Raw genomic sequence first — 26978 nt, 5'->3', positions numbered from 1 at the left:
AAGCGTGGCAATTACAAAATAAATACTGAGACTGTTCTTCAGTAATTGCAGGCATCAGCCTCTACTACCGGTAGTCGTGTCACTTATGTCAGATGGGGAATCCAGGGTTTTACTTTGGAAATGTTCTGGCTCTCGTGTGGTATTAAGGACCCAAAACACCCACAGTCACCGTCTTCTTTGAATATCACATTTATTGAAGGAAAAAGACACACTGAAGATACAGAAACACGTAAGCCAAGGTTATATTTAACGTACGATTGTAAAGAGAAAGGTACTTGTAGGTCCTGTAGCATCTCCTGTAAAATTGTTCTTGTATCCCATTTGAAGAAGGGTCACAGAAAGTTCATTTTTCCGCTAGATAAGCACATCTGTAATTTTTCTTTCCTGCCTTAGCCAGTTGGCAGAGTTGATGCATTTGGGCAGGTCTTCAGTCATGCATGGAGGGAAGGAAACTAGTGAGCACAGTTTAGGAGTATGTTTCAGTACTAGCAACTGAGGGTGGTTTCCACCTCATTTGTCCTTACCATTTTTTAAAACTGTTTACTTAGTAATTCAATAAATAATTTATGTCCACAGTATTTAAAATGGACAGCAATATTTGACTAGACTCAGGTAAGGTACATATGTAGGAAGGTAAAACAGCCAGAATTGGACATTTTCCTATATAAGGTTTGATGGAATTGTCACCAGAGAAAGTAAACAGAACCAAAATTTTAGTTGGTCATGCCCTGGATTTTAAGATTTTGAGCTATAGAAAATGGAAATTCATCTCTAGCTTCTAGGATATGTAGAGGCTTCTTCGTAAAATCTTTTTTTCTTATTTTAGAGCCTGAGCGAGCAGGGGAGAGGGGCGGAGGGAGAGAATCTTAAGCAGACTCCATGCTCAGCACAGAGCCCGAAATGGGGTCAATCCCACAACCCTGAAATCATGACCTGAGCCAAAATCGAGTCAGACGCTCAACTGACTGAGCCACCCAGGCACCCCTTGCAAAGGCTTCTTTGTGAAAGATCCTTCCCAGAATGGCATTTAAATGAAATGTAAAATGCTGTAGATATTGGGATACCAGCTGGTAGACTACTGTATGATCTTTTTACCAAATGTGTGGCACAGAGCAGTGAAAAAGAACCTTGAACTTTGACTCCATGATAAATCCATGTGAGCAAAACTGCATAAACATATGGAGGCAGAATGAAGTGCTGATGTCCTCACTTGTACCTCTTAAGAGACAAAAGGTCAGAAATTCTTGGGCAGTTACGAAGGGTGATTCACCTAATCTCCACTGAGGTAGTTCCAATTTCTAAATACTAAAATGATAAGGATCACCAGGCTTCTGTGCAATGGGAAGTACAAGTCTGTCCTGAAATGGTTTATGGCATTCTGCGTCAGTCAGCGGAGGATAATACTGCCTGTAGCAGACATAGGCAAATGTCAGGCCAATCATGGATCCAACTAGTACGTCTGAAAGAGAAGAGATAAGGTCTTCTCTTAATCATATTAGACTCGTAAATCATGTTAAAACACCACGCAGTGCTGGCATACTGATACTGCGAGTTCAACTGTAGATCACTGCAGTAAAGGGAATGTCTCAATAAAGCAAGTCAGATGAATTTTTTGGTTTCCCAGTGCAAGATGAAAGTTACGCTAATACTGTGCCGTAGTCTATTAAGTGTGCAATAGCATTACATCTAAAAAAAAAAAAAAAGCACATACCTTAATTAAAAAATACTTTAGGGGCGCCTGGGTGGCGCAGTCGGTTAAGCGTCCGACTTCAGCCAGGTCACGATCTCGCGGTCCGTGAGTTCGAGCCCCGCGTCAGGCTCTGGGCTGATGGCTCAGAGCCTGGAGCCTGTTTCTGATTCTGTGTCTCCCTCTCTCTGCCCCTCCCCCGTTCATGCTCTGTCTCTCTCTGTCCCAAAAATAAATAAACGTTGAAAAAAAAAATTAAAAAAAAAAAATACTTTATTGCTAAAAAAATGCTAACCATCATCTGAGCTTTCAGCAAGTCATAACCACTGATCACAGACCACCATAACAAATATAGTAATAATGAAAAAGTTTGAAATATTCAACAATTACCAAAATGAGACAGGGAAACACGAAGTGAGCAAACGTGGAAAACTGGCACTGCGAGACCTGCCTAGCGCAGCATTGCCACAAACTTCAATTTGCACAAGACACGTTATCTGTGAAGTGCAATAAAATGAGGTACGTCGGTACAGAGACCTTGGCCCTTCAGGTTTCTCTACTTGTTTGGGCTGCAAAAAAACCTCAATTCCAGGTTTATGGTTTCTTTAGGCTTTCTCAGTTTTGTTATATGAGTAATAGGATTATCATCAGGTTATTTTCTAAACCAAATCAAAACACATCTTTAGTTAAATAAATGTAAATGAGCCTTTTTCCAAGTATACCAGATTGAATTTTTTAAAAATTCAGAATAACGTTTCACTTAATGATATTAACCCCTTTTTCATCATTTAAAGAGTTCTAGAGGAAGCAATAAACTCCTCAGGAGTTGCCTTTCTTTGCAGGAAAAAAAAAAAAAGTTTATTCTTCAGGAGCCTTAGGGCTCCTAAGGACTTTTAGGAAATACTGTCAGGTTTTTTTTTTTTGAATTAGGAGTTTTCTGGGAAGGTACTCTGTCACTTGGATGTTTTGCTTTGTCATTCAACTTAAATTTCTTTGGTTTAACTACAATTTTAGGTCTTCCTGAACTTTAGTTTCTGAACAAAAACCTCATGACAACAAACTTGATTTTTAAGACCCTAAGTGAATTGAGCTTTTGAGGTTTGTGGTAAAAAATTTCTTAGATAAAAATGAAATACGTAGTTTATTCTGAACTTATGATGCTTCAGAGTAATGGAAAATTTAGGATATTTCTCCTGAAAAGGAAACTGTGCTTTCCCATGCTCCATACAGCTGGTTCAGGAACCCAGACCCTCCCATACTTATTTGTTTATTCATTTAGCAGACACATTCAGCGTCTCCTCTGTGCCAAATGCTTGGGGTAAAATGGTGGGTGAAACGTGCGAACTTGCACGGCACGAATACCTCGCTTACCTTGCCAGTGATGCTTATAGTCACAGGTGCGGGAAAGTGCAATCACAGCTGCGAGGAGGAGAGGCGACAGAAAGGCACAGAACCTCCAAGACTTCCCACGGCCTTGTGGCGCGAAGCAATGTAACTTCCCCGCCAGGTAGAAGGAAGCAAAGGCCAGACCAGCAAATGCAACTAGAAGAGGGAACACCTATAAGTGTATGTCTCTTAAAGGAAGCGCTGTCATCCATCTGCAAATAGGTGGCGGGGGGGCCCCGCCATGCATGTTTTATTCTTTCTGGATACCCTTCTGGTAGAGATCATTGATGATGGAGGAGGAGGAAACAAAAGGGAAAATGAAGGACTTTATTTTGTGTCCCAAAGTTAATATTTATTCTGAGAATAGTTTTTGGAATACTAACAATTGGGCGGGTTATTTAACTTCTCAATGCCTTCGTTTCCTCATGTATAAATGGGAATCATAAAAATACTACCACCCACCTCGTGCTATTTTGGTTATTAAATGAGGTAAGAATCAAAAATGCCTTCCAAAGAACCTGACGCATAGTAGTCCTTCAGCAAAGGTTAATGCTTTTATAACTAGTACAAGATTGCAGGATCTAGGCAAATAATACAACAATCCTAAAATGTTCCAGATCTCATGAAGGTAAACTACTTCCTCTCTCCTCCCTGATTTTTGAGGCTCAGACTTGTGAAATCTTGGGGTTATTAAAGAAGGGGGGGTTCGCTAGTTTCTAGATACAAGAACAAAACTAGTGAGATGATCCCATCCTCACACGTTTCCTAGGTTAAATTCAGTGGCCCCCCCAAAAGGCAGAGATGTCAAATTCACATCGTACAGGAAGAATGTCCACTGGGGAAGCTCTTCCGGCCCTCATTCACCACGTCCTTGTCTCCTGTGCACTTCAAGTCAGAATGGGCTTGCCCATCCGGGAAGCAGCGGTAGAAGAAGTCTGGGCGTGGCCTGAAAGAAGCATGATCTCAACACAGATCGCCTGACAACGCCAGAAATTATTTTTTGGTTTTATCAGACATCTATAATCTGTAATCCATTTACTCTCAGTCAAATGGTGTCCCAGGCAAAATAATGGAAGTGGATTAGGACAGTCACCATTAAAAGAAAAGCATTATTTCCAGGGTCAGCATTTAAATCGGGAGGTGGGGGGTGGGGTGGGGTGGGCGGGAGCCGGTCCAGCACATGATAAATTGTTAGGGCAAAGAGCAAGTCACCCTGCAGCTTCAGCAGGTGCTCTAGAGGACGTGGACCCTGCTGCGGCTGTCAGTGGGAAATGCTGTTCAGGGCAGCGAAGAGCCCAAGTGTCACCTGCAGGACAACCATAGGGAAAGGGAGGAAGAGTTAAGTGAAAAAAGCAAGGTCAGACAGAGGAGGAAAGGATAAGGAGGAAGCTGTTGGTGCAGCCATGAACCACCTCCTGTGGGTGGGTGGGGGGGGGGGGAAGGGCTGGCACGCAGGTGCAGACCCTGCTCACTCACCTGCCCACTATCAGTTTTATTGTGTTGGTAAAGACACCGTTCAGAGCCAGGGCAAGGCTGGCAGCTGGAAAGCAAAGAAACTTCCTGTTAGTTTCTGCCTCAGAGGCGCTGCATGGTCATTGTCTCTTGAGAGCAGCCGTGTCTTTCTGAGACAGGAATGGTCAGGCTCCAACCGGAGCGGAGCGTGGAAATAATTCTCTTAACGTGTTGTTGCACAGAGAGAACTTCTGCACTAGGCTGAAGATGTTTCTGGGGTACAAATTATCCAGTGCATATAGGCACTGCTAGGAAGTTACGTTCTTAGAGTGCTAGTTTTCGGTGTCATGGGTGACAGCACGGGTACAGGGGAGATAGGACGACTTTAGGAATGCAGAACCCCATGGTCTCCACCCACTGAGGTCACACCTCCAGTGGCTGAAGCCCACAACTCCCACCTTCTCATTCCAGCACCAAGGAGGTAACCCAGCCAGAGACCGCTAGTTCTTACCCAGGCAGGCCTGTCTGCTGTCTGTCCCGCCCGCCTTCTTGAGACATCTGGCCAGGAGGATCAGAGACAGTGGGGAGAGAAATGCAATGACCTGAACCGGAACATGGCAGAGGTTAAAAAACCAAACCCCGAGACCACTAGTTGTCAAAGGAGCTCCCACAGGGAAGAGGGGTGGTAGGGACAGCAGAACTCACATGTCAGAGCTCCCTGTTCCCCTGTCAATATAAGCAGCGTCAGACTGGGCACTAGCAGCTCCACCAGCAAGTAACACCATCACCCCATGATTCTAAATGACCAGTTCCCTCGGGCCATCCCCATCCTAAGGAACAGAGCTCAGAACATGGCCCTGGAGCAAAAACTGACATCTTGCTAAATTTGGATCCTAATCATAAGGAAACAAAATTTTTAGCACATCAAGGGGGACAGTAAGTTTCCGTTTTGGAGCCAAAACGACCACCTCCTGCTGCTTCCTGGCATTAAGCTCAGTAACAGGTACTAAGGGTCAGAAGGAAGGCTAGTTCTCCACGCACAAACATGGGCTTGGTAGGGAAATACTCTGCTTCCACATACGGATTCCGGTAAAGCCACATCTCCTCTGGTTGGATCAGCCGCTGGAAGGGAGGGAGAACCTCTGTTACCCTAAAGGAGAAACAAAAATGTGCAGAGCCTGTCGGCTTGTTTCCTGGAACCGCCGGGGCTTCCGACCTAGGGACCCCGGACCTTGGCCCGCGGGCGGCGCTCGAGGAGCCCCAGGCCGAGGCAGGGGCTGCCTGCCCGCCTCCTTTGGGGTCGGCAGCCCGTCTGGAGTGGGGTCCGACCGCAAGACGCTTACAGGAAGGCCGCGAACAGGGCGATCCGCACGCCCAACTCGGCCCCGAGGGCCGCCGCCGCCGCCGCCTTCTCCATCCTGCGCTCGGCCCCGGACAGACGCCGCGCTGACGTGGCTGCCGCTGCGGCGGCTGCGGGGTGCGCGCCCGCCCCCTGGAGGGCCGTCCCGGGAGGCCGGGCCTCGGCTGCTCTCAGAGCGGGCGAGCGGGCGCCGGGGGAACTGCGCGCGCAGGAGGCGGGCGGCCACCTCGCGGCCGGGGCGGGTCGGCAACCCCGGGAGCAGGAGGGGAGGCTCCGGCGCCGTCCCGAGAGCAGCACCTCGCCAAAGGAATGGGGAGCAAGCGGGGCCGTTCTAGGGTGCTGGGCAGGGAGCTGGCTCCCGGTGCCCAGCCAAGCAGCAGTTTCTCCGTGGAGTCTGAGAAACCGACCGGATGAGAGGGACATCTATCCCCGTGGCGCCCTTCGCCAACCAGTCGGTGCCTCGATATTCTCCTACCACGCCAAGCGGGGAGCGACATTCTCCAAGGACCTCACCTCTATGAAAACAAAACCAAACCCCACGAGTGCGGCCCCACGTTTATTCGCAGCGCAGCGGCGGGGACATCCCGAAGGGCCCTGCAGTGCTGCGGACTCCCCACCGCCCCCCTCCCCCTCAGGGTGCACATCTTGGGCCATTCAGCCCTGCGCCGGGTCCCCTCCCTCCCATTATGACCCCTTGTCCAGTAGTTGTGGCAAGAAATGACAGGCAATGAACAAGTCCACAATTTAATTTGTAACATACAGGACAATTTATTGAAGTCAATCTCAAGCAAAATCTGAAATCAGTGGAATGTCATTAAGAACCTTTCCAAATTAATCCTCACGGAAGCAAAAAACACGTCTGAATTCCAAAGTAGTTGTCAAATAAAAAAAGGCAACATCTCAGTAAATATAATGTACAAAAATTTATGTTCCTACCAGCACACACAGTAGTTAGAAGCTTAAAATTACAGGCAATCCTAAATGTACTGTAACTAGTCACCAATAAGCTATCTATATACAGGTTAACCAAGCTTTACACGTTTCACACTATGCAGTAAAACATAGGTCGATCAACAAAATCCCCAAAATATCATGTATCTTGAAGTCTATGTGGCAACATCAAGTCATTATACAGTAATGCCCTAGTGGAACACCCCCCAGGGAAAATGAACACTAATCCCTTAGTGTCAAGAGCTTCTAGCCAAGCCACAGAAACCCAAAAGAGATTGACTTTAGTGAATATTGATGCTCTGTTATTAAAGACTCAAATCTCAAGTGATTTAGGCAAAATAACATTTCACAGGATCTACAAAGTTTATTACAGATAAACAAAGTACAGAAATAACCAATCTACAAAGGTCATTATCATAGATAAAGATCACAAGAAAATGAAAACAGAATCTGTAGGTATCTGTGTTTGTTGTGCAATATCACAAGTGGTTACAAATGAATTTCTCATACCAATTCCAATTATGCACACACCCCTGTATATAAAAAGGACCTAATTATTAGCCAGTTGTAATCATCATTTAGCATCTTGGTCATCGGAGGCAATATGATTTTCTTTTTTGACACAGGGTATGTGACAGCACAAATGAGATAAAAGTAGAAAAGTAAATTTTATCCAGTCCACTCCTAAACTGACAAGAATACCTTACGAATACCTTATCTCGGGGATCTGCTGGCTGCTGAGAGCCACCAGCTCGAGTCAGAGGTCCGCAGCAGGCAGGGAGAGGGCGCGCTGGCACCCGAGGGTGCTTTCTTGCTAATCCGCAGATGGAGAAGGTCACGTAAGAAAACTAGGGGCTGAATAAATGACTTTGGCAACTGTGTATCTTTTCCCTTTGTCTTACACGTAACGGACTTGCACGGGCTACTGAGGCACAGGTCGCTCTCCTCCTCCTCCCCTTTCACACGTATGTGCCACAAGCACCTGAACTTGTCACCTAAGCAATGGACTGACAAGAAAAGAACGGAAATGTTTTTTGAAACACGCAGGTTACACCCTGCATTTCAGGAGTGCAACGTAAGTGCAAATTTTTGTTTTTTTCCCTACACAGGCATATATATTAAAAGGAAAGAGGAGGTGCACGGGGATAGGGCTGACAAAATGACAAAATAAAGGACATACATAGGAGATATTCATAAAAATGCTGCTGGTATTTCATGCAAGAGTCTCTTCCTCAAATGCATACATGAAATCTGAGATATCTGCTGTGGACACCCTCTCCCATTTGCAGAACTTTGCCTTTAATCCAAGCTAAAGAGGATAAGAGACTAGGCTATTTGTTTTCAAAACAGTATACAAAACAATGCTTTCTACTTCATAAATTTAAAAATAACTGTAAAATAAGGGGAATCTGAAGAGTTTCAAGTACTTAAAAAACCTGAATTCAATGAGGCAGAGGTCTCAATGTTAAAGTGACTACTTCGTACCTGTGGTAAACATGATCAGTCCCCGCCCTCACCCTATTCTACCCCTTCTCTCCCGGTCCCCGCCCCAGGTAAAAGTCGGTAGATTTCAGTATATACAAATTCCCAACTTTTCAGTATTTGTTAATACATGGCAAAGCTGTCTAATTACATCTATTCCCCAGCTCATCTGAAACTGGGAGTTCTACTCTTTGTTTACAGATAACCAGGGACCAATTCGAGGTGGCTCTGGGCCAAAGGAAATGGTTCCCAATGATCTCGTCAAGTCGCAGCAACAAGGCCCAACGACTTGGGGCGGCCAGATGCCGCAGCCTTGGAAGAAGGAAGTGGAGCGGAATTTGCGCTGCCCAGCGATCAAGCAACTTCCCAAGGTCATGGTACCTCACGGAGAAGTACATCAAATGTAAGATTCCCAAGCCGTGAGGACTCCACGGCAACTCGTTTCCTTACCCTGTAGGGACGTGGCATGTGGCAGCACCTTGACTTTAAGGTGAATGCTAAAGGAAGAGCGTGGGACTTAAAAGGAAGTGAAGGACGAGCCACGAGTCCCGGGCAGTCCAGAGACTCCCCCCTGCACAGCGGCCTCCCCACCCTCCACACTGCAGCTCTGGGTCCGGCCCTGTGGAGCACAGACCACGTGACTAGTCCAAAAGGAAACTCTACTTCATGAACCATGAAAGAAACGTGTCCAACAGCCTGCCCTGAGAGTCCTTTACATGATTATCTCAGAATTTCAAAACATTTTTCACAAGCACGTTTCCAAATAGTCTGTGGAAATGGCAGAAGGGAGCTAGGAGCAGCCACCAACCCCCCCTCCCCCGCCATTATTTATTTATTTATTTAAGATATGGTCCTGACTTGAACACACAGCTCCAAGTTTCAATGATTCTAAAAGGCAGCCTATTCTATAGCTCAGGCCATCATTTTTGAGAATTAAGGTAGAGGAGGAACTTGTTAAGATAAAAATGAAAATAAAACCCACCTCCCTCCTGACTCTAGCCCTGATTAGATATTACAGGAGTGAATCACTTCCTCCAGCTGCTTTGGCCTTCCAGGAATGAAGGGTCAGCCACCCCCTCCCAGCCCCAGGCGGCCCTCCTGACTCCCTTGTGACCGGGGTCCAGCCCCTTCCTGCACTGCACACGCCTGGTGGCTTCCAGGATTTCCTCTGTAGTTGTTACTGTCTGATTTCTGAAGCTTTACGCTGATGATCAAAAATTTTACATTCACTTCTTCTTCCAAAGAATTAACAGGAGGCTAAAAAAAAAAATACCACCATTATCCCATGCTGCCATGAGCTATCTCATTTTTGGACAAGAATAAAAACCAACCATCTATGCTCTGACCACACATACAGATTTAAAAGTTAACAAATACCAACTTAAGCCTGAGAGAGAGACACGTCTTTTGGAATACCTCACTGGCGAGGCGCAGTGAGCGCAACTCTCTCTCCCTCTCTGCTTCTATCACCTGCAACTTGGAAATACATGAAAGAGGTCAGGAGTGACACCACGGAGGTGTGAGGAGAGCTCCTTGGCACTGGCAGGACCGAAGCCACTTTTCGGACTGTTAAAGAGCAGTCACGGACAAAGACTCCAGAGCTGTGGTTAGCCACTTTGTTTTCTACCCTGATTTCTGAAATGGCAGAACAATCCTATTAGGTACCCCCCACCCCCAACAAAAACGATGAAATCTCAGCAGAGCTGTTACAGATACATGAACCAAACACAACACAATGAAGAAGCTGCATAAAAATACTTAAACCTAAGGTACCTGCAGTGCAGAGGATGTACCCTGGCTTACCGTAGAAAAGTCCTCAGATATTAAATAGCACTGAGTTGGAAACAAAGCAAGGAGAGAAGATTTCATGTTTGATACTATTTCAACAAGAGTTGCACTTCGAATGTTAAAGGAAATCCTTCATGTTAGTAAGTTTAAAAAAGCAAACATCTATCATATATATATATATATATATATATATATATATAAAGTTTTAGTATGATAAAACCTAGATTTTCTTAAATTATTTTTTAAAAGGATATCAAACCATATAATTGCTCAAGAGCAATTATGTTGCAAAGAGTTTAGTGTTTTGGTGAAGCTGTACTTCATGTTACTCATAGCAATTATATTTGGTAACACGTACAGCATTTTCCATTTTGCTCTTTCTTCTGGGACCATGTCTGATCAATAGAATTACTGGAGGCCCAAGAAGTCACCTCAGAATTAATTGCTGGAATCAGGCAAATGGCAGTTTAGGAGCTTAAGTAAAGGAAGTGTAGTGTGGTTTTTGTTTGTTTTTTTTTACAAGAGAAAACCCAGTACGATTACACATTTACATTAAAAAAAGAGGCACAAAACAGTGTTTCTTCTTTTTTCCAGAGAAGAACTCTAAATTGACAAGAAAAAAGGAACACGCGTGACACAACCGAAGGAATGTGGCCGAGCATCTACTCTCTCAACCTTCATAAGGTTCCTAGAAACTTCTTGAGGGAAAATAAATGCTACCAGGTATCAGCAACTGTAAGCAGTCAGAATCCACAGAGAAAGTTATAGTTCATTCAAGCTAGCCCTAGACTTCTACTTAGCACAGTGTTACAACAAGGTCTGACATGACTAATTACTTCATACCAGGAATACTGGAATATACATATTCCTAAACATGAAATGCAAGTGAATTTTGTGGGCAGACACCTTGGTACACTTGCATCTGTGAGATCCAAGCATCACCACCAACCATTTTTGCTAACGCTGCTTTCTCGGGAGCTTCCCTAAGTGCTTCCTACAACGAAGTGTGTTTGTGTGGCTCTTACCTACCCTGTAGAAGTGTCCCCCTTCCTCAATGGGGGCGATGTTGGTTACTAGATAATACGAGATATAAATTGTCTACATAGAACTTGGGGCTGCCCCTACCCCTTCTGCCCCCCAAATTAGGAACTAAACCAAGAAACCTACTCAGATACAGCTCAGATTCATTTGTGTAGTTCCCACTACGAAACATGGCTGAGCGGCCAGCGAGCTGACAAAGGGAATGTTTGATTGGGACAGGGAAGCAGAGACAAGAGAGGAAATGCCCTTAATTCTCTCCAAGATGGACGAGGGGGCTCCACTATACTGAACAGAAAATGGTGCTTGTATGATACAGTGTCTGGTCTGGGCCTCTCGTCTCCTGTTATCTGCCTTTGTCAGTGTGCCAGGATAGAGGGGGGATGACCACTCACGTCCACATAAACACACTTCATCAAAAATGTCCACGATCAATGGAAAATATTTCCAACTCAGTGAACGCACCCCCTTCTGTCTTTCTCCAAAACCCAAAACCACATTACATTCCTTTCTAGGTAGAGTTATCACGTCATAAAGCCCACCTAGGTTAAGACCACAGAGGTAAAATCCACTGAGGCATTTTGTTCTCAAGAGGCCAGATCCAATACTCCCATAAAGCCCTTCTCTGAAACTATGAAAGACATTCTGAAGGGAAAGAGAAGTCAGCCTCCCTACTGCTCAGCAAAGAGGTATATGAAGATCATCAGAGCCTTTTCCAGAGGGCCTGCTCCAGCTCCTACGTGAGACGCACACGCACACTGAACAGACTACCTGACTACATTTCTTAAGATAAAAAAAAAAAAAAAAAGAAAATAAATAAAGGAATGATGGCTACTTTTGCTTTTTACACCCAAGGAACACATCCTAGACTTCAAATTTATCTCATTAACATAACTTTCTCTTCTAAAAGCGAAGACATCTCTTTTTCCAGCTGCAAAGGCATTGAAGCACAATAAAAGGCAAGAAAAGACCAAGGGAATCTGGCCCGCTACAGAAGAGGCCGCAAGCTGACAAAACAGAACCAGATCCCAGCAATTGCTCCTGCCCGCGCCACCCGGCTCCCCATTCGCACTTCAGTAAGGCAGCGCTGAAGGCCAAGGCCGCGCGCACCGCAGCCGGCTCTTCTTCCACTAACGCGTCACCGATTCCCCTTTTTTCTTTTCTTTTTGTCATTTCAATAAAAAGAAAAAAAAGAAATCACCACCCATTTATTCTCTCAGGTCTTCTCCACGATCCTGCGATTCCAACTTGCATTTGATCTTGCTCCAGTACTCTGCCGACACAGGAGATTCGGGGTCGTGCTCCGAGCAGCAGAGCCGGCCTTCCAGGGCCGAGGGAACCAGAGCGCCCTCTCGGTGATCTTTACAGAAGGAGCGCGGGCAGAACTCGCAGAAGGAGACGGCGGCGCTGCCGCACTCCCCGCACTGGTGCCACGGGCACTCCCACTTTCCTAGTGAGGGGTGGGGACAGGGAAAAGAGCCCCATCAGTGCCCGCCTCGACGACCCGTGAAACACTCCCGTTCCCACCGTCTTCTCTGATTGGAGACCGAGTTCACCTGAGCACCACTCCGAATTTCAGCCAAACTTACGAGCAGGTGCACCGGTGAGCCCGGAGGCGTGCTGCTGCCCGAAACTCAACGCCACAGGAGCCAACTGCTCACCCAGGGCAATAGGGACACAGAGACCAGTCTCTGCTGGCCCGCACCCACTCCCTATTTGCAGGGATACATTTTTCGTGAGCATATTTTATGTCTGCTATTGTTGGCTGTTCTAGTCAGCCTCATCCATTCCACGGCTCCACGAAGGACAGTGAAGTACCTCTTACATTACACGCATGTCAGAGACAGGGTCTCAAGAGTTTAGCTTACCATACGGTGGCTGAGTCAGGTTAAGGCATAAGAGGTGGTATGCTTTGGGACAGTCTTTTTTGTCACACATGACCAGCTCTCCACCATCTCCACACTGAAAACAGTAATCTTCATGCATCTGCTTTGGTTCTGCTTTGATTTTTCGCCTCTTCTGCTTTAATTTAGCATTTTTGGCCTTTTCTTCAGTTGTTGACGCACATGTTGGCTGGCAGGGAGAAGGATCACAGTTGTACTGAACACGGTGCGTGAAACTTCACACAGAAAAGGAACTCCCACAACCCCACATTCATTTAAGCTCTTTTAAATTTGGTTGTTCAATGACCTAAAAACCACTGGGAGGACTTATCCCATAACAGTATGAACATGAAAATATGGCTTCATTTTCACTACTTTTGAATAAGGTGCTTTGTTTTTTAAATTGCAAGGATACTGAGACATAATTCGCATACCATAGAACGCACCATTTTTTTTTTAGTGTTTATTTTTGAGACAGTGAGCGAGCAGAGGAGGGGCAGACAGAGAGGGGGACAGAGGATCTGAAGTGGGTTCTGAGCTGACAGCTGATGCGGGGCTCGAACTCACAAACCACGAGATCATGACCTGAGCGGAAGTCGGACACTTAACCGACTGTGCCACCCAGGCACCCCAGAACACAAAACATTTTAAAGCGCCTCACTCAGTGGTTTTAAATAGAATGTGAATTTTAAAAAAAAAGTTTTGAAAAGGATACTGGTAACTTCAAAAACAATCAGAAATACAGACACATTTTCAGAACCTGACAGATCTTACTAAGATATGCTTCGTTAGAAAGTTAGAGAGTCTAAGCTCTGGCTACCACAACGACTGTCCCTCGAACTAATCCAGGTACCCATTTGCCAGCATTTTCCTGAGATGGTCATACACTTCTTGAGCAGCCCCACTCCTGATTTCCCGCTGGCTTGGGGTGCTTGCTTCCCTCACGACTGACCTTCGGCCGCACTCCCAGAAAGCCGCTGCAGTTCTCTGCTCCACAGTGGCATTCCGTTCTGCCGTTGCCCAGACAATCCAGGTTATAATTAAATGTTAACTCCATCCCTAAAACAAGAGAAATAATTATTCATACTCAAATCATGGGGAAGAGAAATGCTGCCACGGACACACACTCACAATGAAAGAGAGACATAATTCTGACATGAAGGCTTTTCCCTCACCCGTGTTCCACACAGAAGACAGTGATGGGGAAAAACAATAGAGGAAAACATCCCCATCCACCAGTGATGACAGCAAAAATAGTCTACAGAAGTCGTCATTGAAGTGGCCAAGATCCATGTAACACAGACTAAGAATCTAAAATCTGTGCTCAAGACAAATGGGTTCTGGTTTAGTTGCTTTCCTAAAGCTAATTTACACCAATTTCTGAATGACTAATAGGACCATGGCATCTTGGTGACCATACCATCTCTGGTGATTAATGCTTTAGATTATGATCAGAAAAGAATTCACCACGCAGATTTACTATTTACACCAAAGACCCAGGGATTTGAGCTGGGAGGTCCAAGCTTTCTCTTAGCTGGTCTTGAAGAGGCCACAACGTCGGGAATGCCTTTAATCTCTTCTAGCTATAGTTCTTCTCTTCTTACCCATTTTCCTACAAACCCAGCAGAGAAGAAACTAAGTTCTGCTGTTAAGATGCTAGATGGGTAAGGAAAAATGGAAGCAGCAGCTGGCTTCAGAAGCTTTTTATGTCTACCCTGAAACAGATGATCTTCCAACTAAAAAACATACACCCCCCACCCCCCCACCAAACAAGCCCAGACACCAGTTGAAGTTAACACAGTATGTTAATACTTTAAAAAAGAAAACAAAAGCTTAAGCATCTGGTTATATCGCACAGACAGCAAGAACTTGGAGAAGTAATTCATTAGGGTCAAGGACCCAGAGAATTCTGTGACATCCTCTCTGCTTGCTTAAACTCCCTTTTGCAGGACACAGATTTTCACTTCTTAACGGCAGATAATAATTCTAAATAGAATTCTATCTTATTTGAATAAATCCTTAAGCCTCAAACCTTGAGGGATGTCCTGCCCAGGGAAGAGGGCATGGGGAACAAGCTGGTTTTTTACCTGCAGGAATATCACAAAGAGCAAAAAGTCCAACTCGAACATCTCCATTCACTGTCCACTTTTGTGTTTCACAGTTTGGATTACAACTGTGGTTCATAAAGCGAGAATAATTTCCTTTGGGGCCAGCATCAATTATACGGTCCTTCAGAAAGAAAAGAAATGAAAGGTGCCTTTAACATAAAGCTAAGTACAAGTCTCTCTCAGAAATAGCCAACTTGGTCAAGAGCCACAGGGAGCAGCTTTTTGCTACCAGCCGATGTCTGACGGCTGACAAATCTGACATCATGTGCTCTCTGAGCCATTGACTAAGTTCTTGACTTTATTTGATGACCTTCAAGTCAAAGCATTTAAGATAAAGTAGAATTTAGCTTTTCTTTCCTTCCTTCCTTCCTTCCTTCCTTCCTTCCTTCCTTCCTTCCTTCCTTCCAGTTTGTTTCTAGACATAGACCACAGAATAATGCTATGTGGAAGATCAGTTGGCCACAGGCTGAGGAAGGGCATTCTGTGATGCCAGAGCAGAGAGATCGGTGAGCTGCGTGGGGTAGAAGCTATGGTTTTCTGCTGTCAGCCCTCCTTTCCTGCACTGCTCAAGCAGCGAAACGACCATGGGGGCAAATGGAGAAGAGTGTAGGCCACGGAGAGGGAAGGAGGAAAAATGAAAGACTTGGTCTCTGAATGAAGACTTTGGGATTTGATCAATGGAAGGGCTGTCGTGTGGGATATACTCTTTAGTAGTCATCTGTTCCTTCTGTTTCACTTACACTGATGTTCAGAATACAGTCAAAAGCTCAACAATCTGGCCCCTGAATTCAAACTCTGATAATCTGGATAAGCTCTGGAGGACGGGGCCTCCCCAGCATTGTCAAGATGGCTGGAGGGTCCCTGCCAGTGAGGGGAGGATGTGAAGGGCTTACTCAGTAATCAGAAATAATTGGTATTTTATGTTTATGAAAGTTACAATCATGAAAGTTGTAAAGCTGTTAAACAATGACATATCAGCTAAAATAAGCTTTTTTGTTTTTAAAGTTTATTTATTTTGAGAGAGACAGTGTGAATGCTGGAGGGAGGGAGAGAATCCCAAGCAGGCTTTGCACTGTCTGTGCAGAGCCTGACATGGGGCTTGAACTCATGAACCGTGGGATCATGACCTGAGCTGAAATCAAAAGTCAGACGCTTAACCGACTGAGTCACCCAGGCGCTCCTAGAGTAAGTTTTTTTTTTTTTTTAATTTTTTAAATATTTATTTATTTTTGAGAGAGAGACAGAGAGAGTGCGAGTGGGGAGGGGCAGAGAGTTAGGGAGACACAGAATCTGAAGCAGGCTCCAGGCTCTGAGCTATCAGCACAGAGCCCGATGCGGGTCTCAAACAGTGAGATCATGACCTAAGCTTAAGTCAGATGCTCAACCGACTGAGCCACCCAGGCACCAAGAGAATAAGCTTTTAAGTGATTTCTAGTTCCTACTTTTAATGGTATTCCCTCAGTTTCAGGGATAGCCTGGAACACCAGAAAGATGGGTACTAGTCTTTGCTCTGCACTCAACAGATCACTTGTCATGGCTGGACCTCAGTTTCTTGTCCCCTGCATGGCAGAGGGCTGCTGCAGAAGTGAGGTGAGATACAGACAGAACGCACAGCAAACGTGGCTTACAATCTCATGGATTAAACTAGCAGTTTTCCTGTCATCCTGCTTATGGCTTCCTTCATTTGTCCTAACTCAGACATGAAGTTTCAGTATACAGAACAATTCAGAGAATTTTTGCTAAATCAGAACTTTAATGATGCTTTAGAACTCAGCATGGCAGAGCTGATGGTCTCCATCAGTAATGGAGAAACTGAGGGCCAGGTTCTTCCGTGACCATGTCTGCCCTGTCCTGGCTGTCTCTCCACTCACAGGGCCACCTCACATGCCACATGCAAAGCTTCACTAACCAGCCACGGTGCACTGTGGTGTTAAGAAGCACACTGTGGCTGGTAGCACACTGGCTACTTCAAACCATTCTAACTCTCCTGGAAAAAAAAATCAAGTTAGAGGAAACGGAGTTCAACCTAAGACCATGAAACAAAAACCAAGAATCCTTTTTTCTTACAAAAAAAAAGCAATTTTACCTTGGTAACAGTTAACATATAAAAATTAGTTACACTGTTCTCGTGGGCTCGCTTGATTCGCAATCTGCACTCTTCTTCATCAATTAATTCACCGACATATTCATTTACAAATTCACCCTGTAGAGAAGCACATAACACATAAGTGTAAAACCAGTGTGTTATATTTGAAAGCATTCTTTAACACTGTATGTGTAATGTAATCCAAGAGAATTAACCAGAAAGACCGCTGGAAGTACAACTTTAACCCTAGAGACAAATGGTGGTTGTCATTCATTGGCATGCAGGTGGCACCTTTGTTCATATGTTGCATATATTTTCTCCATATGTGAACTCTTTGCAACAAAACATAATCCCTTATCATCTTTGTTGCATATATTTTTACCACATCTGTCTTGTTCCTTCTTTCTATTCAATTCTATTCTATTCTAATTGACATTATTTCTAACTTTAGATGTTTGGCAGATTGACCAGTGGAACCATCTGAGCTTAAAGTTTTCTTTTTTGGAACGTCTTTTTTTTTTTTTTTTTAATGTTTATTTTTGAGAGAGAGAGCAAGAGAGAGGGAGACACAGAATCCAAAGCAGGCTCCAGGCTCTGAGCTGTCAGCACAGAGCCCAACACGGGGCTCAAACCTACAAACCCTGAGATCATGAACTGAGCTGAAGCAGGATGCTTAATTGACTGAGCCACCCAGGCGCCCCTGTTGGAAGGTTTTCAATGATAGTTTCAATTTCTTTAATAGTTTATAGAACTATTCATATTTTTAAATTTATTTTTGTGGGAGTGGTGATGATTATGCTTTTCTAAGAATCCATTCACATAAATTTTCAAATTTATTGGCAAAAATGTAGTGATACTTTTATTTTTTTGTGAGTTTGAGCCTCATGTTGGATGTGGAGGTTATTTAAAAATATAAAACCTTTGGGGCGCCTGGGTGGCGCAGTCGGTTAAGCGTCCGACTTCAGCCAGGTCACGATCTCGCGGTCCGTAAGTTCGAGCCCCGCGTCAGGCTCTGGGCTGATGGCTCAGAGCCTGGAGCCTGCTTCCGATTCTGTGTCTCCCTCTCTCTCTGCCCCTCCCCCGTTCATGCTCTGTCTCTCTCTGTCCCAAAAATAAATAAAAACGTTGAAAAAAAAGTTTAAAAAAAAAATATAAAACCTTTAAAAAAACAAAAACTCAAAAAATACCCATTAACTATGAATTAAATTATGAATAAAAATAACAAAACAAGAACTTTAATAGAGCTAGAAATCTGTCCTCAAAGACTATGGCAAAAAGGTAAGCTGTAATTCAGTATTTAATATATATTTTCTTAATTTTGAAGAGAGAAATCACCTTGTTACAGGAAGTCCCTTGTTTGGCTCTGGCCCACATTTGCAAGGATCTGTTATGTGCGAAAGGAAGAGGGCTGGCTGTGTACAATCAAATTCCATATTTGGCCTTTGTCCCTCAATGTACCAAAAATCTTTTCCATGCTGCTACTAAGTCTTTATGATTTTGCTTTTCAGGAATATATACTTCCAACTATTTTGTAAAAGAGCAATTGTCTTACATTAGCAATTCCTCAAGTGCTACTGGACAGAATAATCCTGACTGTATTTTCTTTTCTCTTGATTATATCAATTTAATAAATTAGAATACATTTTAAAATAAATGCAACTACTGTTAAAAGATGTTAGGAGCGCCTGGGTGCCCCAGTTGGTTAAGTGTCTGACTTTATTTAGCTCAGGGCATGTTCTCATGGTTCATGAGTTCAAACCCCACATCGGGCTCTTCGCTTTCAGTGTAGAGCCTGCTTGGGATCCTCTGTCTCCCTCTCTCTGCCCCTCCTCCTCCAACTCAAAAATAAATAAATAAACATTAAAAAATTAATAAAAGACATTAACATGATATTAAACTGGATAAATTTCAGGATAGCCCCTACACCTCCCCTGAAGTCATAGGCAAAATTTATGTATGTGATATGCATGGCTTAAAAGTACCACCAAAAATTTTGCATTCTAGGAGCACCTGGCTGGTTCAGTCAGAAGAGCATGTGACTCTTGATTTTGGGGTCATGAGTTTAAGTCTCACGTCGGGTGTAGAGATTACTTAAAAAAAAAAAAAAAAAAACTTAAAAAAAATTTTGCATTCTAATGACATTTTAAATGTCAATGACCTTTGGCCAAGCAATCCAATCCATATATTTAATGATCAGTGAATCCTGTTGGCTCCGCCTTCAAAATATCAGCAATGTACCCACTTCTCTCTGGCTCAGCTACAACCCTGGTAGTCCATATGCCACCATCATTTCTCTCCTGGACAACAATGGTCTCCTTTTTGTTAGCCCTTCCCCATGATCATAAATTCCACAGACTACAGCCAGAGTTAATTTTCGGAAACACAAGGGTGGGACACGGATACTTAAGGCAGCCCCCAAGATGCCTGTCTCCCAGCGCTCATGCCGTGGTGTGATTCTCTCTCCTTGAGTGAGTAGGACCTGCGACTTGCTTCTAACCAATAGAATACGGCAAAGATGACAGAATGTATGTGATTCTGGGAGTCTGTTACATCAAGACTTTAGCATCCATCTTGCTGGAGTATCTCTCCCTTGTTGGCTGTGAGGAAGCAAATAGCCAAGTCGGGGAACTCCATGTGGCAAGGAATTATGGGCAGCCTCTAGAGGCTAATAGCAGCAAAACAACAACAAGAACAACAACCCCAAACAAAAACCACCTGAAGCTCTCAGACCTATAGCTGCAAAGAGCAGAATTCTGCCAATAGCCATGCAAGCAGGAAAGTATATCCTTCTCTAGTTGGGGCACAAGAATGAGAAATCCAGTCCTAGAAGCATCTTGACTGAAACCTTGTGAGACCCTAAGCAGAGGACCCAGCCAAGCACTGCCCAACTCCTGACCCCTAGAAACTGTGAGAAAATAAAGTGTGTGTAACATCATAAGCTCCCAAGTTTGTAGTATTATTGTCAGGCAGCAATAGAAAATGAATACATCCAGTCAGATCAAGTCACTTCCCACTAACAACTTCCAGAAGTCTCCCTCCTGTGGTCTCTAAGTTCCCATAAGATCTGGCCCCAGGCTACCTTCTCTGCTATCTCCTGCCTCTCACCCCTCTCCTCCTCACTCTTCTCCAGATGCACTAGCTCTCCTGCTGTGCCTGGAGCATGCTAAGGCCCCTGTCTTTGCTCTTTCTTCAGCCTGAAATGCATGGCTTTTTTCCTCATTGTTCAGGTCAAATGGCACTCCTCAGCCTTCCTTAACCAAGGAATTTAAAATAACAATTCCTGTCACCAGCCATCCCCTTTGACAGTATTATTTTTCTTTGCAGCATTTTAGTGGTACCTAGCATTACATATCTGTTTATTACCTGTCTCTAGCAGACCCACAAAGGTATGTTGTTCACTACTGTTTTTCCAAATGCCTAGAGTAGTACCTGGCACATAGAAGCAGCTTCACAAACATGTGCTTAATGAATGAGTTTCGCTTCAGGTGATCTAATCTATAGAAATGGGTGCATGAAGACAGAAAATCAAGAATGTTCACTACAGAATTAAATAAATTATATATATATAAAGGTTATTAGAAGATAGGTTATAAGTTATGGTACATTTTACTATAGAATACAATGGGAGTTTAGTTAAAAAAGAATGAGCAAAAAAAAGAAAGAATGAGCAGAAATCTATATGGGTTGTCATAAAGGGATGTTTATGATACATTAAGTGGGATAAAATAATATGTATATTTGTTTTTAAAGATTCTAGAAGTATAGGATATAGGACTATGTATTTGTATACATAAAAGGCTACATGACAACCTATTAACAATGGTCATCTCTGGTGAGGAGACCAGGAATTGAAGGGATGAAAGAATTTCACTCTTTATTATCTTTTTTGTATTGTTTCTCTTTCCTACAGTACTTTTTAACCACAAAGATGATTTTTCTTTTTTTTACAGGTAGAAAAATGTCAAGAGTAATTTTAATTCCCACTATGTCCACCTTCTCTCACTGAGAGTCTCTGCACTCTTGCTAGTTCGCTACTGGCCCTGGGCAAGTGGCGGGGAGTGGAGGGGTGGGGGGGATGGAAGAGAGGGCCGAAAGGGGGCCTCATTTGAAACCGCACACTATTCAGGCTTGTCCCTAGATAGTTCAGTAGGACACTGTTTTCAACAAAGATCCCAGGAGATTCCTGGGATCTCTGAAGTTTGAGAGCCACTGTTTGAACACTAGGATTTGCTGGTGATTTTCATTCTTTTTTGAGTTATTTGCATTTAAAAATTTTTCTTCAAAGAGACCGCTTGGAAAAAGCGCCTCAAAATGTAAGAATGAAGATAATTTATTTATTTTTTTAAAGTTTATTTATTTTGAGACAGAGAGAGCAAGCAAGCAAGCGTGCACGAGTGGGGAAGGGGCATAGAGAGCAGGAGACAGAAAGAATCCCAAACACGTTCTGCACTGTCAGTGTGGAGCCCAACTCAGGGCTCAAACCCACGAGCCAAACCGTGAGATCATGTCCTGATCTGAAATCAAGAGTCAGACACTTAACCGAATGAGCCACCCAGGGGCCCCAAGAATGAAGACAATTTATAAGTGTTAAAGATCTCAACCTTTGCCAGTTGCTTTTGCACATATACTCTAATTTGAGACTGGCAACAACCCTTTTAAGAGTGTAGGGCAAGGGTTATGATACATCCGCTTGAGAGTGGAGGAAACTGAGGCTCAAGGAGGTTAGTGATTTGGCCACATCCTCACAGCCAAGGAATTGTGACATTGGTGCAAAGCTTGGGTTTGCTAGTTTCCATCCCAGTATGTTCTGACCTTCATACTCTTTTGCTTTTACTAAGCCTTTTACATCTCTTTTGCTTAACAGGTCAAAAATATTTCAAATAGAAAATGACCAATGGGGGTGCCTAGGTGGCTCAGTCTGGCTCTTGATCTTGGCTCAAGTTGTGATCTCATGGTTATGAGATCCAGCTCTGTGTCAGGCTTGATGCTGAGCGTGGAACCTTCCTGGGATTCTCTCTTTCTGTCCCTCCCTCGCTTGTGCTCTCTCTCTCTCAAAATAAATAAGCTTTAAAAAAATAAAATAAAAAAGGAGGGGCAACTGGGTGGCTCAGCCAGTTAAGCCTCCGACTTCGGCTCAAGTCATGATCTCACAGTTTGTGAGTTTGAGCCCCACGTTGGGCTCTGTGCCGACAGCTCAGAGCCTGGAGCCTGCTTCGGATTCTGTGTCTTCCCCCCCCCCTCTCTGCCCCTCCCCAACGTGTGCTTCGTCTCTCAAAAATAAATGTAAAAAAAAAAAAAATGTATAAAGACAGTCAATTAAAATCAGATTAAAAAAAAAAAAAGGAAATGACCAATGTCCCTTCTCCTTTTTATGACTGACCATAGGACATCCAAAGTTTATGTGCATTTTATTACTGCCTCTTCCTACCACTTCTGCTCTGCTCAAGAAGTGCCAAACTTTCAACTTGGGAAGCTTCAAAATTTTGCCAAAAATCCCTATGTATTTCACCCCTAGGAGGAGATGAAGCATCTTCTGAGAGGCACAGCCCTGGTCTGTCTCACCGCCCCCATGGCCTCTGTCCCAGGCTACCTTCTTAATGCTCCTTTTGGTCCTGAGGCCCCAGCCTCTCCGTTCTGTTTTGATGATTTCTGCATCAGGGTAGAGCCTCTTTGTAAAGCACTGGTTCTGGCACCGCTCTCCAGCCGGGCACACCTGCGGGTGGCACTCGTACTGCAGCATCCTGTTTAGGCACTCCGACTCCAGGCCGCACGGGTTCTCATCAGCAGGCTTGCAGTTACAGCGGGGGATCTCTGACAGGTCTGCAACATGGATCTGCACCTTTCCTATTACTTTGTTAGCCTGGAAAACCAAGTCACGAATGAGAGGGAGGAATCTGAACAGGAACCTCACACAACCATGAAATTCTTGGCTTTGCTATAGTGGTGTGATTCTGAGAAAGGTTCTTTATATATCTTGATTTCAATTTCCCCCTGAATAACTTAAGAACAAGCTAAGAATAAAATGGCCTCTTCATACTGGACACAAATATCAAAATCTGATGTGAATTCTCACTTATTTATCATGTGTATTTCTTCTACTAAATTAATGAGCATTTATAACTAAAAGCAACTGTGGGCTTTCTAGAATTTGTAAAGGAGCTAAATAACCTATCCTCTCACTTGCTGCAGGATAGCCTGGTAGGGCAAGAACAAGGTTTCACAGGGAACATGCTGCTCGTAGGTGTGAGAGGGCTTATCAAAGACTCCTCCTCACAGCACAGTGGCTATGGCTCCCATTTTATGCTTCCAACAAAAGCTCTCAGTTTGCTTTACAGAAGACTGGGTGATAATCAGTAAAAGTCTTCATAAGTCAAAAAGGGCCTTCTAATTACTAAGAGGGCGATGCATTTCCTCTTGCCTGTCAAATACCAATGTTTCATGGGTAACGACTCACTTTGATGTGTTTGTAAGGAGGGGGTTTTCTTGAGTTTTTTTCAATCTCAAGTGCTTCTTTGCTTTCTCTTTGTGCTTTCAATTCCTGGAAACGTTTTGCAGCTTCTTCCAGTGCTGCCAATAGGACAAAACAAAGTATATAAATAACAACAACAAAAAAAACCACACACAAAAAAACAAAAAACAAAGACTGTTAGGAGAGCAGTTTTACATTGCCTTCCCAATGCCCTGAATCTGGCCTGGGGTGTTCTTTTTAAAATTATTCTGGAAATGACCATTTTCCACCAGGATAGGATAACGCTGAAATAGGACATAACTCGTTTATAGCTGAACACTGTGCTCTGCGTAAGCCATTGCCTTAGAGAAGAGGTCCTACTTCAATAATCAGAGTCTTCCAAGTAAAGCAAAAAAATAGCCAACCAACCAAAAAAACCCAGCTTTTTATCTTGTACTAGATTTAAATTCCTTTTACTCTTACCCAGAAAGTCAAACTTCCTGGAAACTTGTTGCAAAAACACTTATAAGGCACTTCATGGGAAGCTTTTACTACTCTTCTGTGGCAAAGGTGCCTCACTGGATTAAGAAGACTATTTCCAAAATAATCTCTATGTTTGTAGAAAGATCACTGAAGATACTCTTTTCATACAGACAGCAGAGTCTACCATACTGAAATGTATTTTTCTAACTGATTGGATAAGATGTGCTCTAATGTGATTGGATACTTCTGGATGCTGGATTGTAACACCTGGTGAAAGTTCTCTAATACCAGAAACATGTCAAGTGCAAGTGAGGAGACACAGAGAAATCAACCGCTGAGTCTTGGTTTTGAGCCACTGTAAACATCATCCAACTTACCTTTTTTGAAGGTCTTGTTAATACTAGTCTGTCCCTCAGCAAAACTTTTGTCTCCTTCAACATAAGGGAACACTCTGCCCTGGTGTACCCAATAGTAGTCATGAGAACCAAAGAAGAACACAGGGAAGTCCCCCAAGTCATGCTTAAGGCCCTGGATGTTCAGTGGCACAGACCTGGGATTGCAGATCTCTGCTGGCCACCATCTGAAAACAAAACCAATTTTAGATCAATCAAGACACTGAAAAATCATACCATTCTTTACATGGCTGGCATGAGGGAGAAAAAAAGGTTTTGTACTTTCACATTGGGCTCTCTGCTGTCAGTGCAAAGCCCACTTGGGATCCTGTCCCTCCCTGCTCACACATGCTCTCTTTCAAAAATAAACATTAAAAAAATTAATAAAAAAAACATATTGATCAGTGAACTAATGAAATAGTGAACACAGACTAAACCAACTAGACCCTAAACTCCCCATCTAGTTTTTTTCCTTTAAAAATTAATACCTGATACAAAGGAATATCATGAACATATAAGTTATAAAGCATAACAACTAAAAATAACAACTCATTACCCAACTTAAGAGTTAGAATTTACCAATACTATTCCAAAACCAATTTCAATCCTAGAAAAGTTATGTGTTCCTCCAAATTTGACAATCTTAGTAGTAAGATTGTCTTTCAAGGTATAAAAGTTGATTTCTAGTAGTCAAGGGAACCATTTGAGAGTAAACTGATGCTATAGTGAAGAATGACCACTCCATTCAAATGAACATTTTCTTCCCTCTAATCAACCAGAGTAAATAGTTTTTGGTCAAATGTACTAGGTTTATGTCAGCGTGTATTTCAGAATCTAATTCATCCTACATCATAACAAATGTGGGATGTGGAACAGAATGAAAACATAACTGAATGAAAACAGGCAATGGCTGAATAGCATAGCGATCACTAAATGGAAATCATCTGTGAGGTACATATGACAGTTTCTAAGAATTGGGCAAGTCAAGAATTGAAGAGGTAAGTTTTGGTAGTATATAGAATAATCAGTATGAACAGTAAATATACAAAAACTTAAAATTTTTTCAGTCTGTGTGCAAGTTGGGGAGGGGCAGAGAGAGAGGAAGACAGGACCTGCAGTGGGCTCTGTGCTGACAGCAGTGAGCCTGATGTGGGGCTCAGACTCATGAACCATGAGATCATGACCTGAGCCAAGGTGGGACACTTAACTGACTGAGCCACCCAGGTGCCCCTACGCTGTTTTAGCTATTTCTTATCCAGGAATGTCTTATCTATTAATTGTCAAACTTGCACTCCTGCCCACCCTGGAATGATACAGATTTTTAATTATAAAAAGCAGTGTGTGTTTAAAAGTTAAAACAATGCAGAAATGTGTAACAGAAAAACTTAAAATTACTCCCTTTAAAATTTTTTTTTATGTTTGGGGCGCCTGGGTGGCGCAGTCGGTTAAGCGTCCGACTTCAGCCAGGTCACGATCTCGCGGTCCGTGAGTTCGAGCCCCACGTAAGGCTCTGGGGCTGATGGCTCGGAGCCTGGAGCCTGTTTCCGATTCTGTGTCTCCCTCTCTCTCTGCCCCTCCCCCGTTCATGCTCTGTCTCTCTCTGTCCCAAAAATTAAAAAAAAAAAAAAAAATTTTTTTTATGTTTTACTTATTTTTGAGACAGAGAGAGAGAGAGAGAGAGAGAGCACACGAGCATGGGAGGGACAGAGAGAGAGGGAGACACAGAATCTGAAGACAGGTTCCAGGCTCTGAGCTAGCTGTCAGCACAGATCCAGCACAGGGCTTGAACTCACGAACTGCATGATCATGACCTGAGCCAAAGTCAGACGCTTAACCAACTGAGCCACTCAGGCGCCCCATAAATGACACCCTTTTAAAATCTTATGCCTTATACTATTAACATCTGATGTTTTTCTTTCTGGGTCTGAAAAACATATCTAGATCTACATTTTTTTTTTAACTATATAAACACATGGAAAGATAATGTATATGCTCTTTCACATGCTGTCTAAATTCAACTATATACCCTGGATATCTCATGTTACTATAGAGATGAGCATTACCCCTTTACGGTTATGGATACACTATAATTTATTTGAGAAATCCCTCACTGACGAGCATTTTGGTTATTTCAAATTTTTGCAATTAAAAATAATACTTTAATGAATACCCCTATAAATATACATTTTTTCCTGTTTGTCCAGTTTTTGTCCTTAAATAAATTCCTTAAAAGAGAAGAGCTGAGGGGCACCTGGGTGGCGCAGTCGGTTAAGCGTCCGACTTCAGCCAGGTCACGATCTCGCGGTCTGTGAGTTCGAGCCCCGCGTCAGGCTCTGGGCTGATGGCTCGGAGCCTGGAGCCTGTTTCCGATTCTGTGTCTCCCTCTCTCTCTGCCCCTCCCCCGTTCATGCTCTGTCTCTCTCTGTCCCCACTT

The 26978-nt window shown here is 43.6% G+C and overlaps 2 protein-coding genes across 11 annotated transcripts in view; both read right to left on the bottom strand.

The window, feature by feature from the left end:
* Positions 1 to 171: 171 nt before the first annotated feature.
* PLPP5 (phospholipid phosphatase 5) lies at positions 172 to 5995 on the bottom strand. 5 transcript variants are annotated; one of them, XM_040458122.1, is made up of 8 exons: positions 5869 to 5992; positions 5567 to 5675; positions 5037 to 5127; positions 4550 to 4613; positions 3895 to 4019; positions 3059 to 3229; positions 1271 to 1459; positions 172 to 425 (listed from the first exon to the last, which is right to left on the bottom strand). In XM_040458122.1, the coding sequence occupies exons 1-7, from the start codon at positions 5940 to 5942 to the stop codon at positions 1299 to 1301; spliced, it is 795 nt and encodes a 264-aa protein (XP_040314056.1). In that variant the 5' UTR covers positions 5943 to 5992; the 3' UTR covers positions 172 to 425; positions 1271 to 1298. The 5 variants fall into 5 exon arrangements, with proteins under 5 accessions (XP_040314056.1, XP_040314169.1, XP_040313970.1 ...); XM_040458235.1 differs by lacking the exon at positions 1271 to 1459 and having other exon boundaries at positions 5869 to 5993; XM_040458036.1 differs by having other exon boundaries at positions 172 to 1459.
* A 4573-nt stretch (positions 5996 to 10568) lies between these two features.
* NSD3 (nuclear receptor binding SET domain protein 3) overlaps positions 10569 to 26978 on the bottom strand; it is a 115219-nt gene continuing 98809 nt past the window's right edge. For 4 of the 6 annotated variants that reach the window (XM_040456566.1, XM_040456650.1, XM_040456848.1 and 1 more), the window contains 8 exons: positions 24530 to 24732; positions 23676 to 23788; positions 22812 to 23081; positions 17222 to 17338; positions 15115 to 15256; positions 13980 to 14086; positions 13013 to 13217; positions 10569 to 12594 (listed from right to left, as the gene is read on the bottom strand). In XM_040456566.1, the coding sequence (XP_040312500.1) occupies positions 12353 to 12594; positions 13013 to 13217; positions 13980 to 14086; positions 15115 to 15256; positions 17222 to 17338; positions 22812 to 23081; positions 23676 to 23788; positions 24530 to 24732 (1399 nt within the window). In that variant the 3' untranslated portion in view covers positions 10569 to 12352. The remainder of the gene's footprint in view (positions 12595 to 13012; positions 13218 to 13979; positions 14087 to 15114; positions 15257 to 17221; positions 17339 to 22811; positions 23082 to 23675; positions 23789 to 24529; positions 24733 to 26978) is intronic. The other 2 variants (XM_040456721.1, XM_040456787.1) reach the window with 1 other exon arrangement.

The sequence above is a fragment of the Herpailurus yagouaroundi genome, unplaced genomic scaffold (assembly GCF_014898765.1).
Source record: "Herpailurus yagouaroundi ecotype Mexico unplaced genomic scaffold, PumYag 28, whole genome shotgun sequence".
Lineage (NCBI taxonomy): Eukaryota > Metazoa > Chordata > Mammalia > Carnivora > Felidae > Herpailurus > Herpailurus yagouaroundi.
The sequence above is the reverse complement of the archived record's forward strand: the minus strand, read 5'-3'. Positions and strand labels throughout refer to the sequence as shown.

What these genes read in the sequence shown, in the direction of transcription:
- PLPP5 (XM_040458036.1), bottom strand. Translation starts at nt 5,942, where the DNA reads ATGGAGAAGGCGGCGGCGGCGGCGGCCCTCGGGGCCGAGTTGGGCGTG. An exon ending in TCCCTACCAAGCCCATGTTT is followed by an intron (nt 5,128 to 5,566) that starts GTGCGTGGAGAA and finishes GTTCCGGTTCAG; the next exon opens with GTCATTGCATTTCTCTCCCC. An exon ending in ATAAAACTGATAGTGGGCAG is followed by an intron (nt 4,020 to 4,549) that starts GTGAGTGAGCAG and finishes TGCTTCTTTCAG; the next exon opens with GCCACGCCCAGACTTCTTCT.